At 40.1% G+C, this 12,347-nt stretch overlaps 1 protein-coding gene across 1 annotated transcript in view; it reads right to left on the bottom strand.

Moving 5' to 3' along the window:
• The window catches only part of MROH9 (maestro heat like repeat family member 9), a 135,165-nt gene that overhangs the window by 20,498 nt on the left and 102,320 nt on the right, over positions 1–12,347 (bottom strand). The window contains exons 11-15 of the mRNA XM_061159770.1: positions 10,517–10,679; positions 9,256–9,398; positions 7,849–7,986; positions 5,993–6,113; positions 2,208–2,345 (exon numbers count right to left, since the gene is read on the bottom strand). Coding sequence (XP_061015753.1) covers positions 2,208–2,345; positions 5,993–6,113; positions 7,849–7,986; positions 9,256–9,398; positions 10,517–10,679 — 703 coding nt within the window. The remainder of the gene's footprint in view (positions 1–2,207; positions 2,346–5,992; positions 6,114–7,848; positions 7,987–9,255; positions 9,399–10,516; positions 10,680–12,347) is intronic.

Below are 12,347 nucleotides of genomic sequence, written 5' to 3'. Positions count from 1 at the left end.
TTTCTCAAGAGGCAGGTCAGGTGGTCTGGTATTCCTATCTCCTTCAGAATTTTCCACAGTTTATTGTGATCCACACAGTCGAAAGTTTTGGTGTAGTCAATAAAGCAGAAATAGATGTTTTTCTGGAACTCTCTTGCTTTTTCAATGATCCAGCAGATATTGGCAATTTGATCTCTGGTTCCTCTGCCTTTTCTAAAACCAGCTTGAGCATCTGGAAGTTCTCAGTTCACATATTGCTGAAGCCAGGCTTGGAGAATTTTGAGCATTACTTTACTAGCATGTGAGATGAGTGCAATTGTGTGGTAGTTTGAGCTTTCTTTGGGATTGCCTTTCTTAGGGATTGCTTTGATGTACTCTTCTGGGAAGGCAAGTAGTATTTACATGACTCATTGGGAAACGATATAGGACAGTAGTTCTCCAGTTTAGCCTATATTAGAATCACCTGGCTAAAACCTTTGACTGTGTGGATCATAACAAACTGTGGAAAATTCTTCAAGAGATGGAAATATCAGACCACCTCACCTGCCTCCTGAGAAATGTGTATGCAGGTCAAGAAGCAACAGTTAGAACCAGACATGGAACAACGGACTGGTTCAAAATTGGGAAAGGAATACATCAAGGATGTATGTTGTCACCCTGCTTATTTAACTTATATGCAGAGTACATCATGCAAAATGCTGGGTTGGATGAAGCAAAAGCTGGAATCAAGACTGCAGGGAAAAATATCAATAACCTCAGATACATAGATGACACCACCCTTATGGCAGAAAGCAAAGAGGAACTAAAGAGCCTCTTGATGAAAGTGAGAGAGGAGAGTTAAAAAGTTGGATTAAAACTCAACATTCAGAAAACTAAGATCATGGCATCTGGTCCCATCACTTCATGGCAAATAGACAGGGAAATAATGGAAACAGTGACAGACTTTATTTTTGGGGGTCTCCAAAATCACTGCAGATGGTTATTGCAGTCATGAAATTAAAAGACGCTTACTCCTTGGAAGAAAAGCTATGACCAACCTAAACAGCATATTAAAAAGCAGAGACATTACTTTGCCAACAAAGTTCCATCTAGTCAAAGCTATGGTTTTTCCAGTAGTCATGTATGGATGTGAGAGTTGAACCATAAAGAAAGCTGAGTGCCGAAGAATTGATGCTTTTGACCTGTGATGTTGGAAAAGACTCCTGAGAGTCCCTTGGACTGCAAGGAGATGAAACTAGTCCATCCTACAGGAAATCAGTCCTAAATATTCACTGGAAGGACTAATGCTGAAGCTGAAACTCCAATACTTTGGCCACCTGATGTGAAGAACTGACTTATTGGAACAGACCCTGATGCTGGGAAAGATAGAAGGCAGGAGGAGAAGGGGACGACAGAGGGTGAGTTGGTTGGATGGCATCACCAACTCGATAGATGTGAGTTTGAGCAACTCTGGGAGTTGGTGATGGACAGAGAAGCCTGGCATGCTGCAGTCTATGGGTTTGCAGAGAATCAGACCCGACTGAGTGACTGAACTGAACTGAACTGAGGATCACCTGGAGGAATTTTGAAGTCATAGGTTGGTGGACGCAACCTCTAGGATTTCTGATTCTGTAGGCTTGTGATAGGGCCTGACAATGTGCATTTTTAACAAGTTTCTGAGAGACGCTGATGCTGTTAGTTTCAGAGTCACAGGTAGAGAGCCATAAATATAAATATTATATAAGCAAGTGCTTATAGTTGGTGTGGCTCTGAAAGGGATCAGGCTGCTAGAAAGCAGAATATTCAGTGAAATTTGACTTGAGATAATCATTGAAAAATAAGAAAAATGTGAATGGGTGAAGGAGGAAAGTAGTATAAAGGAAGAAAAAACTTGAACAAATGCTCTGAGGTAGGAATTAATGTGTATTCATGTGTGTTTGTTGAAATGAAAAATAACTTACGGACATGTGGTTTAGACTGCAACAAGAGTGTTTATGTGGGCAGTTTTGATAAGTCCTGAGTGTAGTGAATAATCTTCTGGGAAGATATAAATAAGATGATAAAACCTATTGACAACACATCCTTTCAACTCAACTCGGTTTCCTTATTGATAAAATATTTGACTTTGATATTGTTTTAGGGATGTATAAACTAAAAATAATCAGTGTTTTGTCTGTAACGGTTGAGTTATATCAAATCTCAGATCGTAACTTTGAGTGCTGGCAGACACAAATCACATACACACATACCTCATTGATAACTGGTGCCATACTGGCAATTTTCTGAAGGCTCAATTTGCAAACTGCAGGATCGGGGTCATTGACCCAGTTTCTGAAGAGAACCAAAAATTTTTCTGGGAATGGGTCCTTGAAGAAATTATTGAGAAGCTAAAAGAAAACAGTTAAGTTAATAGATGGATTTTTTTTTTTGCTTCAGTAATAAAAATCAAGACATTTTTAGTAAAACAAATACAAATCACACCAAAACTCTAAATACATACACATGCTTTTACTTCACATGTATTTCTGGGCTCATAGAGGGAAGGAGAAGTAGCAGATATAATAGGAAATACATGCTTTGTTATATACATATGATGAAAGAAAATTTCATACATATAGATATGATGAAAGAAATTTTTACATATAGGATAATAGCATTTATGTTAACTTTTTATACTTTTATGCTGCCTCCTCTTTCTCTTACCTGGAAAACCTTGGTGCCTAATAGCAGTTATATGTTTACTCATTCATTTTCTACCATGTAATGCATACCATGGGCTTCCCTGGTGCTCAGATGGTAAAGAATCTGCCTGCAGGGCAGGAGCATGTGTGTGATAAGTCACTTCAGTTGTGTCTGACTCTTTGTGGCCCCATGGACTGTAGCCCACCAGGCTCCTCAGTCTGTGGGATTCTCCAGGCAAGAATACTGGAGTAGGTTGCTGTGCCCTACTCTAGGGGATCTTCCCGATTGAAGATCGAACCCGTGTCTCTTACGTCTCCTGTGTTGACAGACAGGTTCTTTACCTCTAGCATCACCTTGGAAGCCCAGGAGACCCAGGTTCAATCACTGGGTCCAGAATATCCCTTGGAGAAGGGCATAAAAACCCACTCCTGTATTCTTGCCTGGAGAATCCCATGGACAGAGGAGCCTGACCTGCTAAAGTCCATGGGGTTGCAGAGAGTTGGACATGACTAAGCGACTAACACTTTCACTGTCAATGCATAGCATAATCTTAAAATTATGGTATCAACACATATAACATCAATAAACCCTCTTGGGGGGAATATTTTTTTACAGATTTTTTTTTTTAATCTTTGTGATTTATCTTACTAATGATGTTTAAAGTACCATGTTCATATGTTACTTGATATCCTCCACAAATCTGTGGTGTGTGTGTGTGAGAGAGAGAGAGAGAGAGAGAGAATCATACAATTCCTTAAGAAAAAAACTAAGGTCATAGTAGCTAAATGGATAAAGATCAGAATATTCATAATATGAAACTTTATAAATAATAATATTTTAAAAATGTTCAACCTCTCTGAAAGTTTTAACGGTAAGAACAAATCAAATCACCCATAGGACATCCACTCTCACATTGGAGAGCTTGTCCATGGTGGTGAAGTGCTATGGAATGAGTTCACCCATGAACTGTGTGGGGAGCACTGATGCACTGCCTTCCAGAAAACCGTCCCTAGCCTGAGAACGTTTATGTCGCTAAGTTGTGTCCGACTCTTCTCTGACCTGATGGACTGTAGCCCATCAGGCTCCTCTGTTCATGGGATTTCCCAGGCAAGAATACTGGACTGAGTTGCCATTTCCTTTTCCAGATGCTCTTCCTGACCCAGAGATCAAACCTGCGTCTCTTGCATTGGCAGGCAGATTTTTTACTACTGAGACACCAGGGAAGCCCAAGAATACTTATACACTTTAGTTATTATTGCAAATTCTTGGAATCTATTATAAGAAAATAAAATACCAAAAGAAAGAAAATTTAGGCACAAAGATTTACATTAGTAGAAAACTAGAAATAACAAATATAAATAAATGGCATAGGCATTGGTAATACTATCTTAGGTGTCACTGGCCGAGAAGACCAAAATAAGGTAAAATACATAGATTGTGTGCTCAGAATAACTAAAGGCCAAGGGGCTGCATAGTTGAACTGGAAAGTTGACAATTGCCCAGAAGTTCTAAACAGAGAAAGCAGTGGAAGAGTGTGGTCATTGCTGATTTCCTGGATGGACAGTCATGTGACTCTCCAATTATATCACATCCATGATGTAATATTACATCAAATAAGTATTACATCCATGATGAGAGAGGCAACTAGATTTCATTCAACATTATCAGGTATATTAATGATGCTTATATAAATTTTATGTAGTCTGTAAGTTTATTTTTTATTTATTTTTTTCAAGCTCAAGGATTCTTATTTTATTCAAAGGATTATAAACTATTATTGTCAATCCTTTTGATGATCAGATTGTTATAGGTTTTCCCAGGGATGCTCCTTCAAGCTGGCTTCTGTGTCCTTTTGACCCTTTCTGTCATTTTTTAAGTAAGTCTGACAGAACAGGGTGTTCCAGATTCATTGTGTACATTCCCTGGAATCAACCATTCCTACAGGGAACCCTTGTTCCTTTTTGTGGGAAACGGTATTTAGAAACCAAAATCTGAGGAATAGAGGTACTCACAACTTCTAGGCCTTTCTGAGCTAAGAAATTTCTTTTCTCCCTCCCTCCATCCTTCACCCCTCCCCCGTCTTTCTCTTCATCCATCTATTTATGTTAAAAACCTGAACTCATTTGCTTTATTTGAGATAGAAATTAAAAATGAATAGTAGGTATAAATTTCTTTTAACTGTATTATTGTATGGGAGGGATTTTGTATGTTATGTTTAGACCAATTTGGTATTTGTACATAATTAAAGGATAGTACAATAAAAATAATGAGTCACATAATAAAATATGAGAGATTCAAATGCATTAAGCAAGTTTGAAAAAATAGGTGATTTGCCATTGCAATGTTAAGTTAAACTAATTCGTGTATCCTTCTGAAAGCTTTAGAAGTACATACTATAGTGTAGGGGTATGCCTTTGTAGTTTATTAACTATTTTGCTATGAAGTTTGAAATCATGTCAAACTTTGGGAAATATTTAGCATCATACCTTAGATCGAAACTTGTATATTATATATTACTTTTAGGGAAGATTAGATTTTATTTGGAGAAGGCAATGGCACCTCACTCCAGTACTCTCGCCGGGAAAATCCCATGGATGGAGGACCCTGGTAGCCTGCAGTCCATGGGGTCGCTAAGAGCACAACTCAGCGACTTCACTTTCACTTTTCACTTTCATGCATTGGAGAAGGAAATGGCAACCCATTCCAGTGTTCTTGCCTGGAGGATCCCAGGGACGGGGGAGCCTGGTGGGCTGTCGTTTATGAGGTCACACAGAGTCGGACACGACTGAACCGACTTAGCGGCAGCAGCAGCAGCAGATTTCATTTAGTTAATTTCATTTTATAGAATTTTCTACATGCTTTTTGTAAGCAAAAAGCTTCAATTTACTTAATTCTTTATGGCATTCCAATATTTGATGTAATGCTCATGTACAAAGTGATAGAATTCTATATCTTCATGTTACCCAGTTATTTAGTCCATTCTTTTTTTTCCTCCATGCAGTCTGAAGTCTCATTTAGATCCAGATGTCACCTAGCACCTTTAGTAAACTCAGTTATCCAAATACTTTAACAAGCATGCAGAGATATATGAATTAGTGCTACAAAAATAATTAGTTTGCACAATCCACACCCCTTCAAAGGCCAACTTCTGGAACAGTCTAAAGGGACAACCTTCTCATAATCCAAATCTATCTTCACCTTACCCCCTCAGCTTCAGATATCTGTTATTGTCTTAACTTTTGGTAAGAATCAGTATTTGGAGAGGGAGATAAAACATTGGAGTGTTGATTTAAGTTTGCATTAGGAAAGGAAATGAGAACCCAGTTATTCACAGTCTCCTAGTGAAACTCACTTCAGTGAGAAATGTTATTGTGATGACACTGTCTTCTGACCTTCTAGGACCTTCTACAGCGAGTTTGTAGAGATAATGCAAGGTCTCTGGAAACTGTGGAAATTTATATTCACTGAGAGTTCTGTAAAGGAGAATAAGGCACTGAATTAGCAAAGAAGATAAAAACACTTTCTGCATCAGCAAATGCTAATGGTAGAAAAGGGAGAACCATTAGCCTTATATTTTGTATCATGCAGATAAAAAGAATATTCTCAAATATCCCTTAATCCAAGGTAAACTGCAGCCCCATTATGAATTCTATGCAGACTCTGGGGAGCTATATATACCTGGATCACTGAAAATCTCTCTGTCCTTAACATCACTCCTCTTTCCCATTTCTCCTATCCCGTGTCACAGTACAGACTGCCCTATGTTACTGTAAGCTCCCATCCATGCCTGATCAAAAGGAGAAAAAATAAATAATGCAAAATAAATATCTTGACAATCAAAGATGGCCACACAGGTTGCATTGGTGGTTTTAGACCAAATCATTCCTTTGAATGATATAATTAAGAAACTATCCTGGGAGATATCCTAGGTTATTAAGGAGAAGAGGTGGTGAGCCCTGATTCACTGAGCCATTCTCTATAAGACACTTGGGCCAGTGACCAGGCTCACAGTTATTCCAACATGCTGGCCTAGATCAGATTGGCAGGACTGAGAAGGATCATGTAACAGAGCTTCGATTTGAAGATTCCAGGTAAAGAAGCACTAAAGTGTTCACTTTTCAACAAGTGTTGTTGTTCAGATGTTATTTTGCATCTGACTTTTTGCAACCCCATGGACTATAGCGCACAGTCTCCTTTGTCCTCCACTATCTCCTGGAGTTTGCTCAAACTCATGTCCATTGAGTGGGTGATACCATCCAACCATCTCATCCTCTGTTGCCCCCTACTCCTCCTGATCTCAGTCTTTCCCAACATCAGGGTCTTTTTCTGATGCTCAAATTTGAATGTGCATACAGATCAATCAGGGATCTTGCTAAAATGCAGCTTCTGATTAGTAGGTTTGGAGAGGGCCTTGAGGTTCTGCATATTTCACTTCCAGGTGATGCTATTGCTATTGGTATGTGGACCATGCTTTGAGTAAGAAGATACAAATGTACTAGGGTACTGACGAATGAATGACTCTATCTGTAGGATGGAAAGTTAGCACCTTTTGTTTTATATAAAATAAGATATGTTCTTAAAATCTATGTGTAAATAAAATGTTGATTTAAAAGCACCAAGAGTCCAGAAACCATATACACTGTACTTTCTGAGTCAGTCACAACTTCAAATGGTCTGCCAAGTTGTCAAGGCCATGTATCGTGATTCTTGATCAGAAAATCTGATTCCTGTAATCAGAAACTTGCTATTCACTGGTGGACTAGCTAGAAAAAGAACTGTGGTACAAGAAAAACCCTTTTCTATCATACTTTCCCAAATTTATCTGTCTCATTGGGCACAGGGTTATATCAGACCTCTTCTAAGTGGGAGCACATTTATAACCACCTGATGTCTATAAAGCAGAAATCAGCTAACAACAGAGGAAGGAAGAAGCAGATTCCCCTCTAGTTCTCCATATCTGAAAGGGAAACTTGTTGGGTGGAGGAAGGATAATTTGGTATCTGTATCTTTAGGTACGAGAGCAAGGCAAGGAAAAATAAACCCCCCTCAAAAATAAGTGAAAAAGTAGAAGTTGAATGGCAGTTCAGATCATTAAGAGAGATTTGGAAGTTTGGAGTGGATACTGACTGTGTTCCCACATGGCTCAGTTGAAGAAAGATGAAACAGGTGGGAAAGAGACAGAACATTTCTCAAAGCCCCTGTTCTTACTTGGCTACAAGGTAGACTCCGTGATGGTGAAACAGTACTTGCGAAAACTGGTTCCAGCAGTTCTTTTTGTTTAGAGCAGTATCCACCTCTTGAAGTCCAGAACAATTCAGCAGAACTCTCAGGGCATCCCGGGCATAGCTAAGGGCCAAAAGAAGAGGAGAGTCATCACCTGCCAGTAGCCGTTACCTATCTAAATACAAGTGACCTGCCTTTTCTACGATGGACAGGATGCTGATTTTGTGAACGGGGATGCTTCAAAGGAAAAGAGCACTAAATGGTCTTCATCTCTCCTGATTAACAGGCTGTGGGATGTAGGGTGAAACTGAAATTGTAGCATGTAAAATCTAGGATTAATAGTAGAGCAGCATATTAGTTTATTAAAAGCTTATTAGCAAAAGATGCTAAATGATGTGAAGACATGCTAAAGGTGCCTATTGATTGTCTTCTTTGGATGCTTTAAATAAATAGAATACATTCTTACCTACTAGCGATGATTTGGTGTATGTCTGCTTGAAAGAGAGTGGATTATATTAGCATACTTAATATCTTAATGGGACAGATTGTGTTTGAGAGTCCTGCCTGGCTTAGACGAGGGCAAATAGCAGACAGTTGGGTTCAGATTACCCTGCACAGTAGCAAAGCTAACTGTAATCTCTTGGACAAAAGAGAAAAGCTGAATTTACCTTATGTGGACAGAATGACAGGCTTCCCAGGTGGCACTAGTGGTAAAGAACCCAGCTGCCAGTGCAGGAGACATAAGAGATGCGGGTTCAATCCCTGAGTTGGGAAGATCCCCTGGAGGAGGGCATGGCAACCCACTCCAGTATTCTTGCCTGGAGAATCCCATGGACAGAATTTCCTGGTGGGCTATATAGTCCATGGGGTTGCAAAGAGTCAGACATGACTGAAGTGACTTAGCATGCATACATACCTGGACAGAATGGTAGCATGCTATCATAAGCCCACCCATTACCACAAAGCAACTTTACCTTTCACAAAACACATTTGGGCATATTATTTCACCTCACACCTAATTTACCCTGAGAGATCACTATCAGAGTAAATGGCGGAGCTAGTACATGTCAGGCTCTGGACCTGCTGCTCCTCCCTACTCTTTCTGTGTGGTGGCCTCCCTTTGTGGCAGGAATAAACTGTGTTCTGTGGGAGTTTTTCTATTTTATTTTTTTTATACTACATACACATTCAGGGAAGGTCCTAGCTTACTTTGAGGTACTTAGGGTAATTACTTTTCCAAAGGCATCCTACCCTTCAAGGGGGAGAAAACTATAATAAATGAATATACTGCACATGGGATTATGTAGTTCCAAAGGAACCCAAGGGAGTAGAGATGTTTGACAGCTGGAAGCGCATTTCTTATTCAGTCTGAAACAACCCCTAGTATCTCACAAAGGCCTGTCTTCTGTCATCAGTCTCAGGTTGCTGCTGTAGAAGAGTTGAAGCATGAGCGCCATCAGAAGCTGGGGGAAAAACTGGGCCACCGCTTTCTTGTAAGGACCAAGAGGCAGTAATGTGCACAGGGCCTGGGATGCCTGTAATGGAAAGGAAAAGGTGTCAAGAATGTAACCACCTCCCTTTAAACCCAGTCAGCAGTGATGAGGGACGTGGAAAGGGAGAGACTCTGCAACCCTTCCCCCAATTTCCTTGAAGGAAACGTGAAGCGAGCATGTATACTCATTCATTCAATAACGGTCACTAAGTCCATTCTGAAGCAGGAACTGTGCCAAGCATTTTCTGGCCATGGGCTCCCAAAGCACTATCAACAGTGCCTGACTGCCCAACCGGCAGGAAGCAAGCTGATCCCCAAGGAGGACACACCTCCCCAGGCTCCATGCCTCTGTGGTTGATAACGCAGGTCCTCCCACTGCTTCAACAATCCAGGACAGTGAAATATTTAAGGGGGGCGGGGCATACCAGGTCACTAACAAATTGTTTGGTGCCCTGACCACTGCAATAACCTACAATATCAGAGAAACACATCTCACCACAACATGTTGGTGGAACATTATCCATTTTTTCCTATTATATCTCTATAAGACTTGAATTTACTCTCAGGAGTGCCAGTGTGGGTGCTTGGGAGATATATAATGATGGCATGATGAGATTAGGCCTTCGTGTTTCTATCAAGTCTATGTGACCTCACTGGTGGCTGCCTCTCCGATACCATCTCCTACACTTTCACCCTCACTTAAAATTCTCTCCAGATGTTTTGACCTTGCTTCACTAACATACCAGGTAAACTCCCATCACTACATGGCTTTTGCCCTTCTCTCTGTCTAGGACTGTCATGCCCAGGTACCTGCAAGGATCACTCCCTCACCTAATTCAGGTCTTTGATTAGATTACTACAGTAGAGAGACCTGCCCTGAGCAATTTACCGAACCCTCCCAGCCACTTCTTTTTCCTACCCTGCTTTATATCTCTTCTAAGCTTTGTATCATCTGACATATGACACATATTTTTTGGTTCATTGTCTGTGTCTCTTACAAGAGGGTAAGCTTTGTGACCATGGATGTGCACTGAGTGTATGAATGAATGAATGAGAGCCAAATTGTGTCAAGGAAGTATGACTGAGTCTGTGGGCAGATAGGAATTTTCATGATTAAGAAAACAATGACAACATACAGAAATTACTCATTGTGTTAATTACCGCCACAGGCATCATATTCGTAGCGTTGAGAGAGAAATGTTTTCTTTCTGTTATTTTCTCCATTTCTCTAGGCTTTCCTTTCAGTATCAACAAGATTGTCTTCAGTACATGAGGGACCACACTTGACTCAGCACCGGCTGCATACCACATCAGTATCAAAATGCTGCAAACACAACCCCCCACCCCTGAACATGAGAATCATGCACTTTTCATTTCCTGCTCAACAGTGTGACTCAAATGAGGGAAACAGTCTTGGTTTTACATCTTTATAGAGCAAAGAAACTGCAGACAATTCCCAAACAAGCTGATATTCCCATTCCCAAATGATCCCATTAAGATTTTTTGACCCAGAGGAATCAGGTGGAGAGGGAGGTGGGAGGGGGGATCGGGATGGGGAATATATGTAACTTCATGGCTGATTCATGTCAATGTATGACAAAACCCACTGCAATGTTGTGAAGTAATTAGCCTCCAACTAATAAAAATTAAAAAAAATTAAAAAAAATATTTATGATAAATGTATAAAAAAATAAATAAATAAATAAATATCTGTTCAGCTCAAAGTCAGGAACTGATCAGCTTCTATACCCCATACTCCTCCTTCCCACCTTGTGACCTTGTTTGCCCAGGAATAATTGAATATTTTAAAACTGGTATCGATATTCAAATTAACATATATGTAAATAAATCAATTTAAAAAGCTAGATAAAAAGCTAACTAAATAAAAATCTACATAACTTAAAAATTAGAAGGTTAAATTTAAAAACTAAGCCATTTCCCCAAATGTCACATGTCTAATCAGTTCACCAGATGTGACTAGAACCCCAGCTTCTCAGCCTCCAATTCCCAAGTTCCTGTCCCTACATACCTGCTACTCTTCAAGATTATTCTTACTGTTGCTCATTTTAAAAGCAGTCCTCTGTGTTGGTATATTCTTGATACTTTGTCAAGCTGTGCTGAGTTCTGAACTCTGTTGCTCATTCTCTCTGCGTTTGTGTTCTTAATATGGGGCCCTGGCCCCTCAGAACATGGACACACTCAGCTCTCTAGAACCCTAGTACCAAATGCTTTTGTCTGCAAGGCTTATTCATAGAACCATGCTTAGAACCACATGGACATTAAATCTTTCAAGGCCTTTTCCTTTGCCTCTTAATCGTATCTTCTGGCTGACCAGATCTTCTTTCTGTTTCTCTGTTTAAGCTTACCTACAAATTCCAATCTTTTCTTTTTTTCTTTTTTTTAAATTTATGATAGTAATTTTTCTTTTTCTTTTTTTTCCATTTATTTATATTCAGTTCAGTTCAGTCGCTCAGTCATGTCCGACCTTTTGCGACCCCATGAATCACAGCACGCCAGGCCTCCCTGTCCATCACCAACTCCCGGAGTTTACTCAAACTCATGTCTATCGAGTTGGTGATGCCATCCAGTCATCTCATTGTCTGTCGTCCCCTTCTCCTCTTGCCCCCAATCCCTCCCAGCATCAGGGTCTTTACCAATGAGTCAACTCTTCGCATGAGGTGGCCAAAGTACTGGAGTTTCAGCTTCAGCCTCAGTCCTTCCAATGAACACCCGGGACTGATCTCTTTTAGGATGGACTGGTTGGATCTCCTTGCAGTCCAAGGGACTCTCGAGCGTCTTCTCCAACACCACAGTTCAAAAGCGTCAATTTTTCAGCAATCTGCTTTCTTCACAGTCCAACTCTCACATCCATACATGACCACTGGAAAAACCATAGCCTTGACTAGACGGACCTTTGTTGGCAATGTAATGTCTCTGTTTTTTAATGTGCTATCTAGGTTGGTCATAACTTTCTTTCCAAGGAGTAAGCGTC

The sequence above is a fragment of the Dama dama genome, chromosome 14 (assembly GCF_033118175.1).
Source record: "Dama dama isolate Ldn47 chromosome 14, ASM3311817v1, whole genome shotgun sequence".
Taxonomy (NCBI): Eukaryota; Metazoa; Chordata; class Mammalia; order Artiodactyla; family Cervidae; genus Dama; species Dama dama.
This window is presented reverse-complemented; position numbering and strand designations above follow the sequence as displayed.